This window comes from Petaurus breviceps, unplaced genomic scaffold (genome assembly GCF_028583685.1).
Source record: "Petaurus breviceps papuanus isolate PSGF00001 unplaced genomic scaffold, PetGlider_PUasm1.0 688, whole genome shotgun sequence".
NCBI lineage: Eukaryota > Metazoa > Chordata > Mammalia > Diprotodontia > Petauridae > Petaurus > Petaurus breviceps.
The window spans coordinates 6415445-6438337 of record NW_027186457.1 but is presented as its reverse complement, the minus strand read 5'-3'; the positions used below and the strand labels follow the sequence as shown (position 1 = coordinate 6438337).

Genomic DNA, 22893 nt, shown 5'->3' with positions numbered 1-22893 from the left:
CTCTCTCTCTCTCTCTCTCTCTCTCTCTCTCTCTCTCTCTCTCTCTCACACACACACATACACACACACACACACACACACACATACACACCAATAGTTATTACTATAGTTAGGGGTAGGGTAGAACTAATGAAATCCTAGTCAAGGAGCTGAAGACCTTAGGGGTATAGCTTGTGTTTTCATCACTGCTTTTATTTGAAAGCTGATGCTGCAAAGATGAAGGTAGATCTGGGAAATAAATAATTGCTTAAGGAAGATGGTAACTGAGAACAGGATCTAGATTTCTAGACCATTGATTAAAATATATAAAGGATGGGCTTGGGGCCGTGGATAGAGTAAACCTAGCAAAGCCTGGTAAAATGTATTTTCTTTTTTCTTTTTTTTTCTGCTCAGAGGTTTAAACAGAAAAGGAAAAGGGGGAATGCTATTTACACCAATATCTCCTTAGCTAGATACAAAAGAGCATAGCAGCTAGAAAATAAGAAGAATAGCAATAGAAACAACCAATAATCAAATCCAAGGAAGGAGCCAGTCTCATGTCTATAGACAAATACATGAGGTGCAATCATCATTGATGATCTTTATTTAATTGGTATTCTTCATTACAAGGAAGGATTTTATTCTCCAGGAATTGTGGCATGTTTGAAAAAAAAACCGGGGAAGGGAAAGAAAGTTTACATGATAACTTTGTATATGGTGGATTTACAGTTTCATGTGCAATCATCTTTTTTGTTATATGATGTTATGGAAATATTTGTTTTATTCCATAAATTTTAAAAAATTTTTGAAAAGAAAAAGACTGTGATATAAAAACAGAAATCATCCATAAAACTTATTTTTTAAAAAAGTAAACTAGACAGTATAACCCAGGGACAAATATGACCTCAAGGGTATTACTGAAATTGGTCAGTAGGGGCTCAAGATAAGAATATGGCTCTAAGAATAAGTATAACTTATTCAGGAAGAATGGAATGAGTAAAGAGTGAGGAGAAGAGCATTGTAATTTAGGAGGATATACTCAAGAGGAGAAATTGAGAATGCTCCAGGGATCTGTCCTTATACTTTTCTGTTTGACATTTTTATCAGTGACTCGGATGAAGACACAGGTACTTATCAAACTGTCAAGTGGCATATATCTAGGAAGTATATCTAACATATTAGGCAACAGCATTGAGATCCAAAGAGATTGCAGCAGACTAGGAGGCTGCATTGAATGAGATGGAATTTAATAGGGAGAAATGTCAAGTCCTACACTTGAGCTCAGTCACCCTCCTAAGTGCCGGATGGAGTAGATGTGGCTACACAGAAGTTTGTTTGAAAAAGATATGGGGCTTTTAATGGAATTCTAATTCAGTGTGATGTAAGCCCCTGAGAAAACTGATAGGATCTTAACCTGTTTCAGGAATGATGTATTGTTCAAGACGCATAAGGTCAGAGTATCACTATCCTGGCCTTTGTCCAACCACATTTCTGGGAAAGACTTTGACAGCAGAGAAGTCTTGAGAGAAGGCAACCAGAATATTGAGAGACCTAGAGATGATGTCATAAAGGGAGCAGCTGAAAGAACTGGGAACGTTTGACATAGAGAAGAAGTTGGATGGGGTAGAGATAACAGGATAACTTTCTATAGGTGCTTGAAGAGCTGTCTGTGGAAGAGAAATTAGGCTTGTGTAACTTGTAGATGTTATAAGGAGGCAAATTTTCACTCAAGATAAGGGGGAAATTTGTTATCGTTCAATGGTTTCAACTGTGTCCTCATTCTTGGCAAAGATACTATTGTGGTTTGCCATTTCCTTCTCCAGTTCATCTTAGATGATTGCTTGTTATCCTTCATTCTTGAAGAGGACAAAAATGAGATCACTATGCTAGAGTCAAGTTACAATATGTGGAAACTGAGTCAAACAGGGTAAAATGACTTGCTCAGGGTCACAAAGCTAGATTTGAACTCTGGAAGAGACATCTTTCTGACTTTGGGACTAGTACTCTATCTATCCACTGTGCCAGCTAGCTGCCCTCTAGAATTTTTTATTAGAGCTATCTAAAAGTGGCATGGGCTGCTTCAAGAGATGGCAGGTTCTGCCACTCTAAAGTTCTCAATACTAAGCCTAGATGTCCACTTGTTATGGTGTATTCTCCTAACATCAACATTACCGATGTTTTTTTTTTTTTAATTATTAAGCAATCAGGGTTAAGTAACTTGCTCAAGGTTACACGGCCAGTTGTTTCTGGGTGTGGTGCTGAGTGTCGATCTCCAGGTCGTCCCAACACTGGAGCTGGTGCTCTTACTCGCTGTGCTACCTGGCCGCCCCTACATTACCGATGTTGTAGAGAAAGAATTCTTGGTTGGGTATGGATTAGAATGGATGAACTCTGCACTCCCAGCACTTAGTTTGAGTAATTCTAGATAAAATATTGAATAGAACAATACGTTTAAAAGAATGAGTACAACCACTCCAAAATTACCAACTCATTCTTGCTAGATCTTTAAAAAATCAAAGATAGAAAAGTCACCAAAGAAAACAGTGGAAAAGACTTCATTCTCTACCGTAGTTGACTTAAATCTGCTTTACCTTCTGTACTATTTGTGTTTCCCCCACTGACCTTTTGTATTTCATTTATGCAGAAGTTCCTGCAAGGAATAGATAAATCTAAGATCTGAGAGATACTGGGACTGGGAGGCACTGAGGAGAAACAAAAGAGAAAAGAGTCAACGTTTATTTAAATAACCATCAATCAAATAAAAGAGAATAAAGGGTGGATTGCAAGATGCAATCAGATATTAAAAGGAAGTCTTTGTGTGTTCTACATCAAAGTTTATCTGTCTCTCATAACCAACCTATCAAACAAGCATTTTAAAGCACTTGCTGTTCCTTGCCAGCAGAAATCTGGATGAGTTGCTTGACCACACTAAGTCTCAATTTATTCATCTGTAAAATAAAGGAATTTAACTAACCTCTGAAGACCATTCCAGCTTGAAATCTATGGTCCTATCACCTCTACCAATCCTTTAGTTCAACTACAAGTACCCAAATAGTGTAGCTAATTTTTTTTCCTCGACCTGATGATAGAAGAAATACAATCATAACACTTCATTATCAATGGCTTATATAGACACAGTTGAGTTGGCTTTCATAAGAATAAATAAATAAACCATGACTCTTGGGGTCAGTATTCTATAGTGCTTTAAGATGTCCCATGTACCTCTCTATCTCTTGACAGAATATTAAAGATAGAGATGAAAGAGTCAGAGACAGAATGACAGAAATAGAGAGAAAGAGAGATAATGGATTGACTGAGGCCAACAGATAAATGATAGGTAGACAGATGGTGGGGATGGAGATAGATTGATAGATGATGGGGACGGGCATGATAGAGAGATAAATGATAGATGGATAGATGATAGATTGGTATAGATAGAGATGTAATGGAGACAAAGAGAGATATGGAGAGACAGAGAGATGATGGACAGATGACAGATTGATAGATAGATATAGTTTGAGGGAGGCAATCCTCTCATTCCAATAGGCATTACAAGAGTGTCTTTTGCAAGCTTGTGGGGGTGATCGGCTGCTGTGTATTTTTTTTTTTGCCTTTTTGGAGGGCAATTGGGGTTAAGTAACTTGCCCAAGGTTACACGACTAGTTTTGTGTGTGTGTGTGTGTGTGTGTGTGTGTGTGTGTTAAGTGTCTGAGGCCAGAACTGAACTTGGGTCCTTCTGACTCTGGGGCCGGCACTTTACTCACTGCACCACCTAGCCGCCCCTACTGTGTATTCTTTAACAAAAGAGAGAGATGTGACCTATGGGAAGCTCAAGGAATGAGAGGGAATCAGCCTTCTAGCCAGCAAGTGTCCTCTCCTGACTGGGTCTCACTGCTGGTGAGCTCAGCTGATCCAGAGTTACTTTTACCTGAGTTCAGCTACCAGGACAATCTCTAACAACAAGAATCATCCTAAATTATGTTGCCTTAAACTTGAATGCTTGCAAAGTCCTTTCTCCCAGCAACTCTGTGATATAGATTGTGTCAGTCCCTATTTTACAGAAAAAAGTGTCAGGGTGATAAAGTGACTTGATCAATGACAAAACTCAGCGTTAAGAACAGAAGTCAAACCAAGGTCTCCTGACTCCAAGTCTTTTGCTGTGCCCTGATGCTTTTAAAGTGATAATAACTGATATTAATATAGTGCTTTAATGTTCCCAAAAACACTTTACCTAAATCAACTTTTTCTGTTTGATCTGTGAAAAACTGATATTTACAGGGCTGAAGTGGCTTACCCATGGTAACCAGGTAATAGGGAACAGAGACAGGGCCAGAGGGCAGGTCCCTCCCCCGACTCCAAATTCTGTATTCTTTCCATGGTTCTGTGCTTTCTAAGTATGGGATGACATGAAGAGGGGGAACAAAGGAAGGCTCTGCTTGCTTTTAATCACTCACAGAGCTGAATCAACTTGTCTCCACACCACAACTTCTTCCTCGTTCTTGGGTTTCAATCAATTATCCCTTAATTCACTGGCAACAGGTTGTGGGAGCCAGAATGCAGCCTGCCCACATGATTTGTTAGGCCTCTTTCTAACTCATTCACCTCTTCCTTGAGTATGATACAGTGCACCCCTCATTCTGTTCACTCTCAATGAAGAAAAAGATGTGTTAAAATAGTCTAGTAGATGGTCCAGAATGTAGTTATGTTGAAGTTTGATTTGGCTATCACCTTTCAGACTTGGGAAAAAACAGCATTGGTATAAATTGCAATCTCCAAAAGTTAATTAATGGAGAATACTAATATAATAACCATAATAATATAATAACTAATATAAATAATGGAGAAGACTAATATAATCACATTTCTAGGATGCTTTAAGTATCATGTGTTTTCCTCACAACGGTCCTCTTTGGTAGGCTGCTTAAGAATATTATTTCCATTATACAGATGAGAAAGCTGAGGCTCAGAGAGGTCAAAGCTGCACTAGCATCAAATATGGTAAATAATTAACTACAGGTATCCTGACTTCAAGTCCAGAAAGTGATTATATCTTTTTATATTATCTTGTATAATATCAAGTTGTTTTCCTGTTCACCATCTTAATATCTATTTATACAAATAAAAAGCGAAATATATATAACCCAATGATTATAACCAAAAATCAGAGGTGGAGAAGATATATGATGCTCACCCGCTAAACTCCAAAAGATCTTATAAAAATTAATAAAGGAACGTTTTTAACTTGCTGGTTTATTTACATTCTTCCATATGTCTAATCACTTGCCGCTTTGAAAGTAACATTTAATACAGGTGTTGAAAGCTTTTAAAGGATGTTTTAATGACACTTCTTCAGAAATGATATGCTAAGTTTTTCATCTATGAAATTCATTTTAATATATTTAAGTGTTCTCAATATCAACATATTCTCATCTTATTATTCCTTAGCGCTGCTTTACATTTTTGGACCGTGGATTTGTATTTAAAATGGTTAACAACTACATAAGCAGCATGTTCTTCTCAGATGATCTCAAGGTAAGAATTACTTGTAGAAATCATGATATTTTCAAATATAGTGCTCTTTTCTGGGTGGTAGCACATGCCTGTAATTCCCACAGTTAAAAAAGCGGAGGTTAGAAGACCACTTGACTTTGAGAGTTTTGATTTACATTTGGGCTAAAGCTGATCGGGTGGCCACACTAAATATGGCACCAGCTGAACCCGTAGGAGGGGAAGGCCACGAGGCTGCCTGAGAAGGAGTCAACTGACCCAGATAATGAAAGAAACGGGAGCTAGTTAAACCTTCTGTGCCAATCTTTGTTGGGATCAAGTTGGAGAGTAGCCACAGCACTACAGCCTAGATAAGATGGGGAGTCCTGGTGTCAATAAACACAAAAAAACAAACAAGTAGACAGATAGATAGGTGATAGATAAGTAAAGACATAGATGAACAAATAAATATGACTCTAAATAAAATAAAATGTATGATTGCATAAATCTTGACTTGATTGACCTATTATTTACCCTAAATAAAGGTCATCAATCAAGGCAAGTGACCCTCTTTTTAAAGTGGTGTGTCCAATCTCTATCATTGCTGCCTAGGTTACCAGGGGGTATTGGCAGTAGACAGACAGACAGACAGACAGACAGACAGGAAGGCAGACAGACAGACAGGCAGGCAGACAGATAAATAGATGCTAAATAGATAAATACATGAATGAACAAATAGATACAGAATTCTGAATAAAATAAAATGGGTCTCCAACTACATAAATCTTGACTCGATTGACCTATTATTGATGTGAAATAGAGGTTATATTTCAGGGTAAATGATCCTCTTATTAAAGTGGTATGTCCATTCTCTTTCCTTGCTGCCTAGATTGCAAGGGTGGATTGATAGCACCAACCTTCCACTCTAATGTGAACTGTATGATCAAAGCATAAGGAATAGAGGATACTTTGACCATCGATAGGTCTCGGAAATGTTGGGGAGTGAACCACTGAAAAAGAACTTGCCCTGTATGTTGATGAAAATTGGCACAGATGCTATTGTTTGTGATCCAGACTTAACCACTTTCCTCTGAAGGCAAAAGTAGCCATTAAATGACAGAAACAAATGACTGAGCTAGCAGCATTATTATTAGTAATACAAGTGACTCACATTTCTAGAAAGTGTTCTGTTTAAAAAAAGAGCTTTCCTCAAAACAACACTTTGAAATTGATAGTATAGGTATTTTTATTCTCATTTTCACAAATTAGGAAATTGAATCAGAGATAAAGTGCCTTACCCACGATCACACAGTTAACTAATAGAAAAACCTGAGATTCAAAACCAAGTCATCTGATGCCAAATCCTCCTCATTCCATGAAGCACTGCTGTTATCTGTAATTCTTCAAATGAGATATTTGTCAAGTCCTTGGCACATAGTAGGCCCTTAATAAAAATGCTTGTTCCCCTCCCCCTTTCTCTTTCTCCAGCTATATCCACTTTGGTAGTTTCCTGCTCTCCCCCAAATTCCCCTAAAATAGTTCAAACATTGTCAAGTCAAAGCAATTCGCAGTAAGAACATATCTCCTGATTCAGCTAACTTAAAAAAAAAAAAACAAAATGCATTGATGACATTCTTACCTTCACATCCAACTCTCAATACAAACATAGCACTTCTCGGAGGGATTTGAGGTAGTAGGTTAGTGAAAGGAAGCCTGGAGTAATGTACAATCAGGAGACCTGGGTAAGTCATTTTCTCTCTGGGCCTTCTTCCTTGTCAGTAAAATGAGGGGGTTAGACCAGATGGTATTTAATGTCTCAGCCTCACTCTAGACCTTATATTTGAGGTTAGTCCAAGCTCCTTTTGAAAATAACTGGTGCAAGTCTGAATTCTGTATTTTATCTTGACTTGGTAGATTTAGAGTTGAAAGAACTTTATAGAGATCATCTAATCCAAACCCTCATTTTACAGACAAGGAGGTTGAGGCCCAGAGAAGGAACATCACTTGCCCAAGGTCACACAGGTAAAAAAAAAGCTGAGCCAAGATTCAAAGTAAAACCCAATTCCCATCCCTGTAAATCAGTGCTTTCCCCAGGAAACCACACTTGGTGTTTGTAAATTGTTGATGTATAAAACAAATGTTTGCAACATAAAAAATAAAACAATGAATATGATAGTCAAACTCCTCATTTGTTATTCAATTATGAAATATCAGCTTTAGTTAAACATGGGGATTACAAATATAGAAAATATTCAGCAAGGCTATGTTCGCTGCAACTGAAATTTTAAAATATTTGTTGAAATTAAATATTATTTACTAATGCATATAACAAAAGACATAAAACATAAACCAAATAAACAAATTGTTTGTGTGGACAAAATGAATATAGATAAGACCCTAACTAATGAATATCTCCAAAGTTCCTTCTAAGAATCTGCAATTCTGTAATTTTCTGATTCTATTCATGCAGTCCTACTGGGGTATTTCTGGCATGTGGTTTAAAAGTGCCATATACTATGTCTATGTCTAACTCCTTTATTGATTTTTTAGTGTACTAATGTGTGATATTTCACATTTGTTAATTGTAAATTTCTGCTAAATCGGTTGGATTCAAAATCTTCCTGGTCCAATTTTGTGAAGACATGCCAGGCTTGAGGCAGTGTGGTCTAGTGGAAAAAAGGCTAGATTTGGAGTCAAAGAACCTGACCTTGGGGCAGCTAGGTGGTGCAGTGAATAAAGCATGGGCCCTGGAGTCAGGAGAACCTGAGTTCAAATCCAGCTTCAGCCATTTAACACTTACTAGCCATATGACCTTGGGCAAGTCACTTAACCCCAATTGCCCTGCCTTCCCCCCCCCCCCAGAAAATAAAAGGCAAAAAAAATAAAAAACCAAAACAAAACAAAGAACCTGACCTCAAATTCCAGCTTTGCTCCTTATCCCCTGTGTGACCTTGAGCAAATAAGTCACTTAACTTTTCTGGGCCTCCAAAGGAGTTAGACTAAAAGATCTCCTCAGTACTTCCCAGCTCTAACTCTAAATCTTGTGTGTTATCTGATCAGCTTTCAATGCTTTGTCTTTTTTCATGTAGAAAATATTTTAAATTTATTTTGGATATGCCCTGTGGTTTTATTTGTTCAAGAAAGTGCCAATATAATATCACAATATAATATATATATCATAGTATAATGTAGTATAGTACCATATAATGCTATAATATAATATCCTAAACCAAGGAAAAGCATAGACAGTAACATGATCTTTTGTGTCAAAGATGTGCTATGTAATGATCTTCTGGAGGGTCATCTTCTGAAGGTTTCCATGCTTCAGTGTATCAGAATTCCACATGTGACCATACCCTCTGCCAATGTAGACTGCAAAGCATCCCCGCCTTAGCAGGAAGCTCCAAGGCTTGCTACAAATGCCATAATTCATCACTTCTTGGCCAACCCCCTAGCAATGAGTCTTTCAGAACTTTCAGACAACAAATGCACAGGCTGGCATCGGACCAACATTGGTAGCCTTCACAAGTTTGGCAGCTGAGACCTTCCAGAGCTTGCGCTCAATGGTACAGCCCTGAAGAGCCAAAGTCCGCCCCCTTGCGTAATACCGGTGTATGAGGCACCAGCATAGAAACATTAGTGAATAAATTTACATATTGGGGGAAAATGCTACTTGTTTCATGCTTCTACATTTTTCAAAGAGAATGATACAGAATAGTAAGTTTTAACTTGGCCACAATTCATGGCATAGCTATGGACAGAGAAATGTCCTATAAGTGACCAGTCATCTCTCAGTGTTTTCCATTTATCTTTTATTACTATATACTTCTGTCTCACTCACAGAAACACATGATAGAACTAGAAAGAAATTTAAAGATGGCCTAGTGCAACTCCCTCACTTTATAAATGAGGAAACAGAGGTCCAGAGAGGGCAACTTGCCTGCCCAAGGTAGCACTGATAGTAGGAACTAGATGAGTTTGAAATAACATCTGCTTACCTCCAAATCCTGAGGAGGTCTCTTTCCACTAAGCCACATAAAAGCTTAAAAAAGTATGGATACGAATAGTGTTATGTTAATGGGATATAAGATTTTCCCCACCCACTAATAGGCCTCACTTGGAGCCCATTAAGGGAAGCTTGCTTAGGGGAGGCTTGCTTGTAGGAAGCCTTTCACACCTTTAATTTCTAATTAGGTACTGAGTCAGGAGAGTTGTGATTGGCTTTAAAAAGGGTGTATATACTCTAAGGTTAGCATTTTGCTTTGGGGCTCACTCGTTGGAAGAGTGTTCTTGTGATTTGACCAGATGAGGCTCTGGGTAGCTGTTAAAGAGCCTCCCAGCTTTGAAGAACCCCGATGTTGGTGCTTCTCTCTCTGGTGACTATGTATGTATTGCCTTGGCCAGACAGCTAGATCTGTCTGTTGGTCTGTGCTAATTTCTCAGACAGCTAGAAGCCTACCCTGTTGGTCTTTATTTCTCTGTTTGTATTTTCTTTGAAGTTCAGGGTGCTAATTTTTCCCTTGCATTAGTGAATGTAATTAAAAAAAAGATTGTTGACCCCTTGAACAGCTATCTTTCCTAGTAAAACAGATCTAAGAACCTGTGCTAGCAGTCATCCTGGGTATGCCAGTGTGGCTGCTGCTGCAAACAGTTATTGATCCTGTGATTTCTTTGATATCAGGAAATCCCAGGTGAGAAAATTCCTGCTACTGGTGAAAATTTGCACTTTCTCTGCAAAAATTAAGGAGTTACCTAGAACACTAAGAAGTTCAGTTTCTTGCCCGGGATCATATAACTAGTATGTGTCAGAGATAGGACATAAACCCAGATCTTCCTGTATCCAAGGCTAGCTGTCTATACACTAAATTGGACTTCTCAAAACAAAACAAAAAAGATAGGGGGAGAAAGAGAGAATTGTTAAGACTTAGGAGATAGCTAGACTTTTAATTTTCCAGAACACAACATCCTCACAAAACAGATACTTATGGATTAGCATCCTTTCAGTGTAGAGAGGAAATTATTACCCTATGACATTTTCATCAACTATCCTAATACTGAATGACTGACTTTGGTTCCATTTCAGACCCTAAGCCAGTACAAGTTTGATTTTCTTCAAGAAGTGTGCTATCATGAACATTTTATTCCTTTGTGTCTCCCCATTCGGTCAGCCAATATTCCAGGTAATAATTCATTTCCTATTTTTGTCAGTTTCTAAAAATGCATGTGATTTTGTTCATTTTATCTCAGCTTCTATGTAGGCCTAAGATTATTCAGAAATATTGTACCTAGTTGAATCAAATGAAATCCAAGGGTATAAATATCAAAGATTTCATATTTTTCATCAATTCTTTCTGGGTTGACCTCTTTGGGTCTAATAATTTCAGTCATTTAATAACCCAGTCTCATCAATTTTTCATTAATAGAATCAACTGCTTGATCCTTGATCTAAAAACAGGTCAGAGTTTCTGGTTATATATTCTTCACTGTAGAAACAGCAGATAGAGGAGATTTTATCTTTTAGGAAAGCTCAGAATAAAAATTAATACAAGTAGAAGATAAAGAATGGAATTTCAGTTTTGAAAATTTTTGACTTGTACTTTTCTATTGAAATCCTAAAATGGAAGCATGGTCAATTTTTTTCCAGAAAACATGTTATTGAACAGAGACCTTTACATGGTAGACCTTATGAAAATTCTACTTGTTTATCAGTTACCAATAAGAACAACCAATGTAGACATCATAGAAAAGATCTGTTATGTGATTACTACTGCAAAGAAAAGGTCTATTCATGCAAACAGCTAACCTTTTGTTTTTTATTTATATTCATTCAAGACCCTTTGACACCTTCAGAATCGACTCAGGAGCTGCATGCATCAGGTAAATGTTTATGGGTTTATATTAGGAGATAATCATGTATTTATCTTTACAACTGTCATCAAAATATGGTCTCTGAGAATAGCACATGGCTAGGTAAAAAATAGTTTAGTCATGTCTACACAGTTGTTCACATTCAGATATTGGCATATATCCTGTTGTTTTGTATTATGTAATGATCAATCAAATTTTCACTTTCTCCTTTTCACATTCTCAGGCCTCCCCGAGCTCATTTTCCACTATACTTTACTCAGTAAACCAAAATCCCTTGACACTTTTAACTTATTAAGGCATTTGGAATTTTCTTGGACTGACTAATGAACAAAATTCTGTAACCAAGTATGTCTTTATGCATAAAGCAGTATGCATGTTTTTCTTTTTAAATAGCTAGGTGATACATGTTCTAGAGTGCTAGGCATAGAGTCAGGAAGACCTGCATTCAAATCCTGCCTCAGACATTTATTAGCTGTGTGTCAATGGGCAGGTCAATTAAGTTGCCTCAATTTCCTCCTCTGTAAAATGAGGATGTTGAACTTGATGGTCTCTATCCAACTCTAAATATATGCTTCTGTGTTCCTTATGTAGCAGATATCCTTTTATGGATTAGTTGCTTAGTTTCTATCATAACTTTTCATGCAAAATGGAGTCTAGTTGGATTTTATGAGGTTAAAATTAGGATCTATTGGGGTGGCTAGGTGGTGCAGTGAATAGAGTGCCAGCCCTGGAGTCAGGAGGACCTGAGTTCAAATCCGGCCTCAGACACTTAACACCAAAACTAGTCGTGTGACCTTGGGCAAGTCACTTAACCCCAATTGCCCTACCTTCCCCCCTCCAAAAAGAAAAAAAAAACAAATTAGGATCTATTTTAAAGTATATTCGTTAAATGATTTCTGGGATCCTGGGATGGGAGTTAGAAGGCCTTGTTTTTTTTTTGACACTTGCTACCTGTTATTCACTATGACTTTGGGCAGTTTACCTAATCTAGAAATTTTCTGTCTCAGTTACCCAAACTAAAAGACCCTTATTTAAAGATCATATTGCCCATAAATAGATGGTGAATCATTTGCAAATGTTAAGTACTTTTGGAAGCCATGTTATTTTCCTCACTACATTAAATAGCATCCGGGTAGACTGAAATAATTATCACATATAAATCACTCCTAATAAATTATATGCTGGTACAATCTAATACAATATTTATGAAATCCTTTAGGCATGTCAGTATTTCATTCTAAATACATTCTTTATTATTGGAATTTTTAACATTCTCAGTTTTACAGTATTAAAATGAGATTTTTATCTTTCCAAGATATGCCTGAATATACTGTCACCAATGAATTTTGCCGCAAACACTTCTTAATTGGAATTTTGCTCCGAGAGGTCGGCTTTGCACTGCAGGAAGACCAAGATATAAGACACTTAGCTTTAGCTGTTCTTAAAAATATAATGGCTAAGCATTCATTTGATGATCGATACAGGGAACCAGTAAGTGATCTCTCCCTCCTCTGAACTGCTTGAAACTCCTCTAATTACATTCAGTGAAAATAAAACCTAAAATTTTATTGATTTTTAAAGAATCCCTTTTTGTTGTTGTTACATTTCTCTCCAGGATAAGCAGGCCCAAATAGCCACTTTATATATGCCCCTCTACGGCATGCTGCTTGACAATATGCCAAGGATTTACCTGAAGGATCTATTTCCTTTTACAGTAAACACATCTAATCAGGTAACTTTGCATAATGCTTCAAAACTTTATTTTAATCTTTCCTTTAACAATCATCTCATTTTTCCCTTGAATGATATGATACAGTAGGAAAAGCAAGAAATTTGTAGTCAGAAGCAAATTCCTGTTTTGTGACCTTAGGTGAGTTTTTTCCTCTCTGCAAGTGGTTTTCTTATCTGTAAATTGAAAGGGTTAAATAGTTTGACCTCTAGGTCAAGTCCAACTCTGAAGTCTGTGACCCTAGGAATAAAGTGGGGATGGTCCATCATTTCCACCAAGTTATTTTAAAGTATCTATATCAGAATTACAGTTTTAGAATGTTTGCTGCAATCAGTTGCTACATCTTGAGTACCCCCTTCCATTTCCCTTGTTCCCCACTAATAATCCAAATCATAATTAATGTTCCCTAGCATAGAAATGCAGCATGCCATGATGGACAGAGGAACAAAAACATGGGTTTGAGTTCTTTCTTGGACACATACAAGTTATATGATCCTTGACAAGTCATTTAACTTGAACATCTTTGACATTTGTCGACTGACATACCACTAAAGTCCTAACAATGTCTTGTCATGGTGCAGAAAGTGACCGTGAATTTTTTGAGTGTTATGACAGCATAACTCTGTCAGCTCCTTGTAAGATGGGAAAGCTTCAAAGATGAGTTCAGTGACTAACTGTGGGCTTGATATCCAATAATCCGCCCAGCTAGGCTCAAAGAAACACATCCTCTGGCTTAGCCATGGGGTAATAAATGTTTTAACCCCAGTAACCAAAAAATACTGTCTGTCTTAGGTAGTGTGATCTGTGAAATCATAGATTGGCATATAAATTTGTACCTTCTTGAATCCACCTACTGGAATCCACACTAGTGTGTTTATAAAACCAAGACTAGAGAAAGCTTACTAGTGGCATTTCACTCTGAGCCAATAGCAGTAACCATTACTCAAGTTTTCATAGATTAGAAAGGTCCTCACATCACTAGGCAAATTGTACTATTATCTGATGAATTGACTTTGGAGAGGGATAAAAGATTCATCAAAAATGTTGCAATAAAAAAAGTTTAATAAAGAATCGCCATATGAGTTTTAACTCATTACCATTGCAAATTGGGGTGTTACTGTAATGTATAAAAAGTTTGAGACAGGGCGGCTAGGTGGCACAGTGAATAGAGTGCTGGCCCAGGAGTTAGGAGGACCTGAGTTCTGATCTGGCCTTAGACACTTAACACACACACACAAAACCTAGCCGTGTGACCTTGGGCAAGTTACTTAACCCCAATTGCCCTCCATAAAGCAAAAACGAACAAAAAAAAAAGTTTGAGACATATAAGTTCTGGGTAATTAGTCATTTTATTACTAATGCCAGCATTTAAAAAAAAAAGAGGTCAATGGCACTCTCAAATGCCAAACACAATCACTGTGGCTGTCTCAAAGCTTATATGCCCTTGGAAGAGGTGTGTTCCTGAAGATAGCACTCAAGACTGATTGTTTAATAATTAATGAAAGAATAAATATTATGATGAGGGACTGGACCTATTATAGTGAACTTTGATTATGTCATTTACTTCTGAGTTACCCCCAGCATTGGGCAATCTGTTCAAAGAATTTAGCCCCAAACCTCGGTAGAAGGTTGGGTGGGATCTGAACAAGATTGAGGGGAGTTAATTGAGTCTCATTATCAATAATTTCCTTCGAGATGCTGAACTTTGAAGTGGACTATAGAAAAGAGGGGATTCTAGATGTCATTATTAATAGTCATCTCTCTTGTTACAATGAGCCAGTTTGTTTCTTTTGACATGCAGGGATCAAGGGATGACTTGAGCACCAACGGGGGATTTCAGAGCCAGTCAGCTATGAAGCATGCTAACTCTGTGGACACGTCATTCTCTAAAGATGTTCTTAACTCCATAGCAGGTACTTGGGAACTGATGGAAATTCATGTTCATCAACTTCAGCTCCATCTCATCACATCATTGTATTTTTGCCAGTTCATTTCTGTGAGTCTGGGTCATAAGTGCACAAAGGAAAAGAAAGAGAGAATCCTTTTCTGTAGTATATAAGCCCTGCCTGTAGGCTCCTAAGAAATAGCCTAACTAAATATTGGTCAGTTTTGTACTTAAGACATCACTGACCCCCTGTATGCCACACCTCCACCCACATCCACTAGTGACATCCTCTTTGCATTGTAGAAAATTCTTCAGGTGGCGCAGTGAATAGAGTGTTGGCCCTGGAGTCAGGAGGACCTGAGTTCAAATCCAGCCTCAGACACTTAACACTTACTAGCCATGTGACCTTGGGCAAGTCACTTAACCTCAATTGCTCTTTTTCCCCCCTCCAAAAAAGCAAAAAAAAAAAAGCCTTCAGTAACTTGTCTCCATGAGAAGTGTTTATGTATATTTCATCCTATCCAAAGTAAGCTACTTGATTGCAGGGATTATTTTTTCCCTTTTCTTTACATCCCAAAATCCCTTTGTCCAGCACAAAATAACTGCTTGACAAATTGGTGTTGATTAGTTGCTTGGTTGGTTAGTTACGTATCTGAGAACGACTTTGCAACTTCTTATTGCATTTCCCACTTGTTTTAACTTAATCTTTGAAAATCATCTGCATGGGAGGTATTTTATCTCTCTGGGTCTCAGTTTCTTCAGTGTAAATGATGGGGTTGAATTCTATGACTTTTAACCATCATTCAGTTGTAAATCTATGATGCTGTAGTTTGTAATCCAATGGCTACATGACCTTTCAGGTCCCTGCTCGATCTAAATCCTAAAATACCAAGATTCATCATTCCGTTACTGAGCTAAAGCATGTCACCGCTCACTTTTTGAACAGTCTTCCAGCTTCAAAACACAATTTTGACAGCTATTTTGGAAAGGTCACTCTCAAGGCCTGATATCGTAGGTAAAAAAAAAAAAAACTTCTCAAAAAGAGTCTTCATGAATTTTTATTCTATACTCCAGCAGATTTCAGCAACTATCTTCTCCGCCCCCCCTAACTCTAGTCTTCTATCTGAATCTATTGGTTCATTCCCTGCTATCAACAAACCCCCCCCCCCAATCTTAAAATAAGAAACTCTCACTATATCCTACCATCCCTAGAGATTCCAGCCTATATTTTTCTTCTCCTCAGATAAATTCCTTGGGGGGGGAAGCCAGCAATAACAGTCAGTGCTTTCAATTGCCCCTCTATTTGTTTCTTCTAAACCCTTTGCATCTAGAAAATAGTCTTATCATTCAACTCAACCCAGTCTCTTAAAAGGCACCAAAGATCTTGTAATTGTCAGATCTGACAGCCTGTTCTCAAACCTCGTCCCTCTCTGATCATCAGCATCTGACTCTGTTGATCTTCTTCTACTTCTTCTCCACTTGCCTGATCAATCCTCCTCAGTCTCCTTTGCTCTTTGTCTGTGTCTTACACATTGATGGTGGTTATGCTCCCAAGACTCTGTCCTGTGCCCTCTTCCCTTTTTCCCCTATATTCTCTCATGGGATGATCTCTTCAACCCTGTGAATTCAGTGATTATACAGAGCACTCGAGATGTATACACTTCACTAGTGAAGTCAGTTGCCAAATTTTCTCTCTGTCTCTGTCTCTCTCTTTGTCTCTGTCTCTCTGTCTCTTTCATTCTTGGTTTCTGTCTCTCGGTGTCTCTGCCTCTGTTTCTCTGTATTTTTCTTTGTCTTTATATCTATCTGTCTCTGTCTATCTCTGTCTCTATATGTCTGTCTCTGTTTCCCTGCCTCTTTTTCTTTCTATCTGTGTCTCTTTGTCTCTCTGCATTTCTCTGTCTCTATCATTCTGCCTTTCTCTATCTGTGTGTCTCTCTGTTTATCTCCCTGTCTGTCTCAGTCCTTGCCTGTACATTTTTGTCTCTGTCTACCTCTTTCTCTCTCTCCATATATATATATATATGTGTGTGTGTGTGTGTGTGTGTGTGTGTGTGTGTATGTGTGTATATATGCACATGTATATAACACATGTTCATAATACAAATATATTCCCTGCTCCATTTACATCCACACCATCCTATTTCAGGCCCCTTTCACTTCACACTGAATCCAGGAATTTTATATATTGACATATCAGAGTATGGGGGCAACCAATTCCCTCATTAATTAGCAATTCCAGTGCCTAGAGCAGATGTCATCAAATATATGGGTAGGAAGAACCAGAATGGAGGCCTTCAAATCAATTTTAAGACAATTTCATTTTATGGGAGGAAAAAAAAGTATAAAAATCTAATAGCTTCCCATCTTGATAAATTATCAATACTGAATTTCTAAGATCAGTTATTTTTACTCCTTGAAATAGCGTGAGTTCTGTCGACACCACCTAAATTTCATTGCCTCAGGACATAGCCCCTATGGCCCTGCCCTAGTTGTATCGCTATAATACTAAACGTCTTTGTGAGTTCTCACTTTAATTTCACTTTCTGTCCTCATACATCCCATTTTAGTATGTGTGCTGTGGCTTTGTTTGCAGCTTTTTCATCAATAGCTATTTCTACAGTAAACCATGGTGACTCCAGAGCTTCCCTTGCAAGCCTTGACTCCAACCCGAGTACCAATGAGAAAAGCAGTGAGAAAACCGACAACTGTGAAAAGGTACGAGCCCCCCCCCAAAAAAAAAGAAGTCCTTGCACCCCCTTGTCATGATTGATCCTGAAAGTGTCTGATCTTGTTCAGTGACTGCTGTGTCTTTGATTCAATAGATCGCAAGGCCACTGTCCCTGATAGGATTGACGCTGAGATATGACAAGCTTGATCAAGCAGAAACGAGGAGTCTTCTCATGTGCTTTCTTCACATAATGAAGACCATTTCAGAAGGTAGAGAAATCTTTTTAAAATGACTTTCAAGTACAAGAAAAAATACTAGATTTCAAATAACCCCATGCTATTATGTTACATGTGCTTCCAGAGACTTTGATTTCCTACTGGCAAAGGGCACCCATTTCAGAGATATCTGATTTCTTCAGCATATTGGAGTAAGTCCTACAGCTTAATTATATATGGTGTGCAAAAATGTATATATGTTCACATGTGTATTTACAGTACATAGCAATATATGTGTATGTGTGTATATTTGCTTGTTTGTTTACTCCTTTATTTATTCTTTTTTTAATTTTCTCCCTCCAGCTGTCATAGCAAGCACCTACCTAGAGAACTGAATGAGAATTGGGGGGTGGGAGGCAAGATCATGGAATGGAAAAAATGCTCTTGGAATTGGGACTTAGGTTCAAGCAGTAATGTGCTAGCAAATGTTTAACAACTGACCCTCCGAAAATGCATGACATACTTTTATATCTAATATGAAATATTAACATTTTCTCCTTTACTTTTTAAAATCTAATCAATAGAACAATAGATCAAGCCCTAATTTATAGCATTTGCCTATCTCCAAGGTATAAACACTCAGACTAAAAAATCTAACCATCATCTGTCATGAACTGGTATTTCACATACAGTCCTGGGTTCAAGTCTCAGTTTAACAGTTTCATGACCTATCTGACCTCCAGCCCCCTCACTTAAGAATGAGAAAATTAGACAAGATGTTCTCTGACTTATGTTTGCAGCATTGTATGATACTATGAATTATAACAATTGACATTTTAATACATATGAAGCCCTTTACATCCATTATGTTAACTGCTCCTCATAACAACCTGAAGAATATCTTCAGAAGCAGCCTGAGATCACAGTTAGAGAGCTAGCCTCAGAAAGACTTGGACTGAAGTTCTGTCTCTGATATATACTGGTCAGGTGACCCTGGACAAGTCATTTTACCTCTTCAGTTTTTCTAGGTAACTCTCCAAGTCTATAAGTTACTGAGCTATACTGGCACCTTCACTGATAGAGTTTCTTCACCTGGGAGTTCACTGTATCACTGAAAACACAGACTCAGACCCTATCCCTAGCATTAATGAGTGTAAGTGGTTTGCTCTCTGAAAATGGTACTAATAAGCAGATCTAACATCTTTTTTTTTTCTTTTAGTGTTTGTCTTCAAAATTTCAGATACCTGGGCAAACGTAATATAATAAGGTAAAATTTTTGAACTATTACCGTTTTTAGGAAACATGAAATAATCATTTAATGTATAAGATTAATCCTAGATAGATATTCTCCTCTGCATTCACATAATCACCATCCTGGTTCACTGCGCATCGAATCTAAAAACTTTAGATGTTAATAGTATCAGAGGGTCCACCAGGGCCATGACTAGCAATTCTGGTCCTTAGAACAGATATCATAAAATATGTCTGTGGTAAGGAGCAGAATGCAAGTTTAGATTTATTTCAAGCTTTAAATCAGCATTGCTCTGCAGCATTTGATTTTTAGGCAAGTAATCAGAGAGGGCCCTTTCTGTATACAAGATACTTAAGAACAGTTAAGGAAAATTTCCTCCCAGTAATATATCATATATTTCTGAGGGAATTTAATAAATAAACAATTTATTAAGCACGTAGTTTGTGGCTGGCAGTGTGTTAGATGCTAGAAATAGACAGCCTCCTAGGGAACCCATTCGGGAAGCCATGTGTATCCATATAAGTATGTGCAAAATAAATACATGGTAATCAAAAATAAATACCTGGTAATTTTGTAAGGGAAACAGTAACAGCATTTGGGGGAGTTAAAAAAAATCCCTTCAAGTGGGATGTGATTTTTGAGCTGAGTTTTGAAGGAAATTGGGGATTTTGAAAGACCAAGGGAAGGAGGGAGTGCCCTCCAGGCATGGGAGACAAAGATAGAAAATGGAAAGTCTAGTATGAGGAACAGGAAGGGCGGGTTGGACAAATCCTAGTGTATGTGAAGCAAGACACCTGGAAAGGTAGGTTGAAGCTTCATTATGAAAGTCTCTGAACACCTCCCTGAAGAGTTTGTATTTGATCCCAGAGATAATACGGAATCATTGGAGTTACTGAGCCAGAAGAGAAGGACATGGGCAGACCTGGGCTTTGCCAATCTCGGTTTGTTAGCTATGTAAAGATTAAAGAGAGATGAGGTAGAAACTTGAAGCAAAAGCCTAATTAAGAGACATTTCAGGGCAGCTAAGTGGCACAGTGGATAGAGCACCAGCCCTGGAATAAGGAAGACCTGAGTTCAAATCTGTTCTCAGACATTTATTAACTGTGTGACCCTGGGCAAGTCACTTAATCCAGATTACCTCAGGGAAAAAAAAGCTTATTTCAATAATCCAAGTGAGAAATGAGAACCTGAATGTGCTGATGTATTGGCCAAATTAATGTGATCATAGAAGGAGTAATGTGGGCACAATTTTTATATATCCACTTCAGAGAGATCCTTCAATAAACAGCCAAAGAGGAACAATCACAGGGATGCTTTGGTTCTATTATTATCCATTTCTTTTGAGAAAAATCCCAGGTCAAGCCCCTTATCCCAACCTGGTCTTCCAACTGCCAGCAGTAAACATGACTCTTATGATTATATTTCTCTATTAATCAGTGAAATTTGGCAGATTAATATTCTAGTTCTTGTTTTATTAGATATGTTTCTGGGTTTCTTAGACACAGTTATAGAATTAACATGCATATTTTCTTTTTAGGAAAATCGCTGCTGCATTTAAGTTTGTCCAGGCAACCCAGAATAATGGAACTCTCAAAGGCTCCAATTCCTCCTGTCAGACCACAGGTCTCCTCTCACAATGGTAAGGTCATACCACCTACATATATACATACACATACACACACTGTGTATATGTACACACATACACATGTGCACATTTGTATACATATATTTCACACATATAATAAAATATGCGTATACACATATGTATATATATGTATATATGTCAACAAAATATGGATTTTAAGTAATTTCAATAATAAATTTTCTATAATATTTACTTACATTTTCATGTATGTTCATTATTGTGCATTGTGTATGTACATATGTATGTGTATCAAACCAAATATGAATTGTAAATAACTTATCTTTTGGATTCCATTAGAAGTGGGGTATTTTTTGAAAAGGAAACTCTCTTAAATCTTAACATGGCTAACACATTTTTGTTCCAATATTTGGGTCCTTTTAGTAGTTGCTAATCTTTCCATGGAGAGGCCAAAGCAACAACAAGCAATCTTTCATAAAGCACCTACTATGGGCCAGTTATTGTGCTATGAACAAAAATAGAAACAGTCCCTGCCCTCAAGGTGCTCACAGTCACAGTGACATAGAGGGCTATCCCTCAATAGATTGAGGGTCTATGTTGGAATCATTTAGGCTTGGGTTCAAGTCTTCCTTCTGACATGAACTAGCCATATGGGTATGGGCAGGTCACATAAGCCCCGATTACCACAGGCAAATCTCTACAACTCTTAAGTTACAAAAGAGTTACCAGATAGGAGTTTTCTATACCAATAGAATCATAGACCTAAACCAAAACAAACAAATACCTTCCAGACAAATGGCAAAATTTTGGATGATATCTGTGCCTCTTTTATTTTAGTAATTACGATTGTTTTTTTAAGCTGTAGTATTGAGGTGGCATTTGCTAAAATAGAGGGCACCATTAAAAAGTGCCCAGAAGTTAGTATGTGCTTAATAAATTAAGTGCTTATTGAATGTAATTAGAATCTCATATGACTCATAAATAACAATTCTATGCCAATATAACATTCTGGTTTTGTTTATCCCTTCCTTTGGTAGCTTACCAATTCAGATAACTAAAGCAGTATTCTTGAAAGTTTTACCCAGAAATCTGAGTAGGAAGCATAATGCAATTGGAAAAACTGGATATGGAGATAGAGAATTTGGATTTGAATCCTAATTCTGCCACTTATAAACTGTGTGGCCTTGGGAAAATCACTTAACCACACTGGGCCTCAATTCCTTAATCTATAAAATGAGAATTTGGGCTAAACAATCTCTAGTCCTTTCTATCTCTAAATCTGTGATGCCATGGGATTTATGGCCAAAAAAATCATTAGCTGTATTTTCTCTATACCATAAGAATCCCTGTAATTTTACCATAAGTATGCAATCCACATCCAATAATAATAAATAATAATTTTGCTTGAGGTTGTGCCTGTTTTGCTTAACTCTGTGGGCTATAGTTCAATCTGAATCTGAGCTAAGTCCAAGTGTCCAATGCAATGAGCAGAGGTCTTCCTAGGAAATCCGAATAGGCCCCACATCATCTCTAGGTCCATGGTCCCCTTAGAAACCAAAATACTTCCCAGGACTTGCAGGTATAAATGGATTTATATCCTAGAACTAAGCATGTTATATCTCCCCATCAGGGTCCATCAGATGGATCTCAGAATCCAGCCCATTTGCTCCTGAGATCCTGGGAGATGGTCTAAGCTCATCTATCTTCTGTCAGTTCAAACAGCTTTCCTGAGCCCCATATGGACCACCTAAGATGAACATGCCTGTGGTTAACTCAGAAATAACCTAACCTTGAAGATCAGACATGAGACCAGGAGATGGTCATTTGTTTCCAGTATTCAGTGTTTTATCCTTCCCTCACAGAGCTGTTTTTAAGGGCAGTTGAACCAATAGTAAATATCCTTAGAATTATAAACCTATTATATTGACAGAGGAGGAAGAGGGAACCATTCATCACTTGCTTCCCAAATAAACATTATTCTCAGTTTCATAACTGGAAGAGGCATCAGGCATTTGACTAAGGCATCTGAGGCCATCATGCTGTCCTTTAATAGAAATAGCATGGTGGTGTTATCTTAAAATGTGGCCAAGAGAGACAATGAAGCTGTCTTCAACCCCTCCCCCAGTGTTTCAGACTCTCTTCCTGTCATTAGCTCTTCTGAAACTTAAATGTAATGGTAAATCATAAGAATCTCCAAGTAGATA

The 22893-nt window shown here is 37.7% G+C and overlaps 1 protein-coding gene across 3 annotated transcripts in view; it reads left to right on the top strand.

The window, feature by feature from the left end:
• DOCK10 (dedicator of cytokinesis 10) overlaps nt 1-22893 on the top strand; it is a 366705-nt gene that overhangs the window by 293874 nt on the left and 49938 nt on the right. For all 3 annotated transcript variants that reach the window (XM_069104543.1, XM_069104541.1, XM_069104544.1), the window contains exons 29-39: nt 5425-5511; nt 10550-10646; nt 11299-11343; nt 12650-12825; nt 12950-13066; nt 14865-14976; nt 17545-17666; nt 17774-17888; nt 17980-18046; nt 19054-19101; nt 20624-20725. In XM_069104543.1, the coding sequence (XP_068960644.1) occupies nt 5425-5511; nt 10550-10646; nt 11299-11343; nt 12650-12825; nt 12950-13066; nt 14865-14976; nt 17545-17666; nt 17774-17888; nt 17980-18046; nt 19054-19101; nt 20624-20725 (1088 nt within the window). The remainder of the gene's footprint in view (nt 1-5424; nt 5512-10549; nt 10647-11298; nt 11344-12649; nt 12826-12949; nt 13067-14864; nt 14977-17544; nt 17667-17773; nt 17889-17979; nt 18047-19053; nt 19102-20623; nt 20726-22893) is intronic.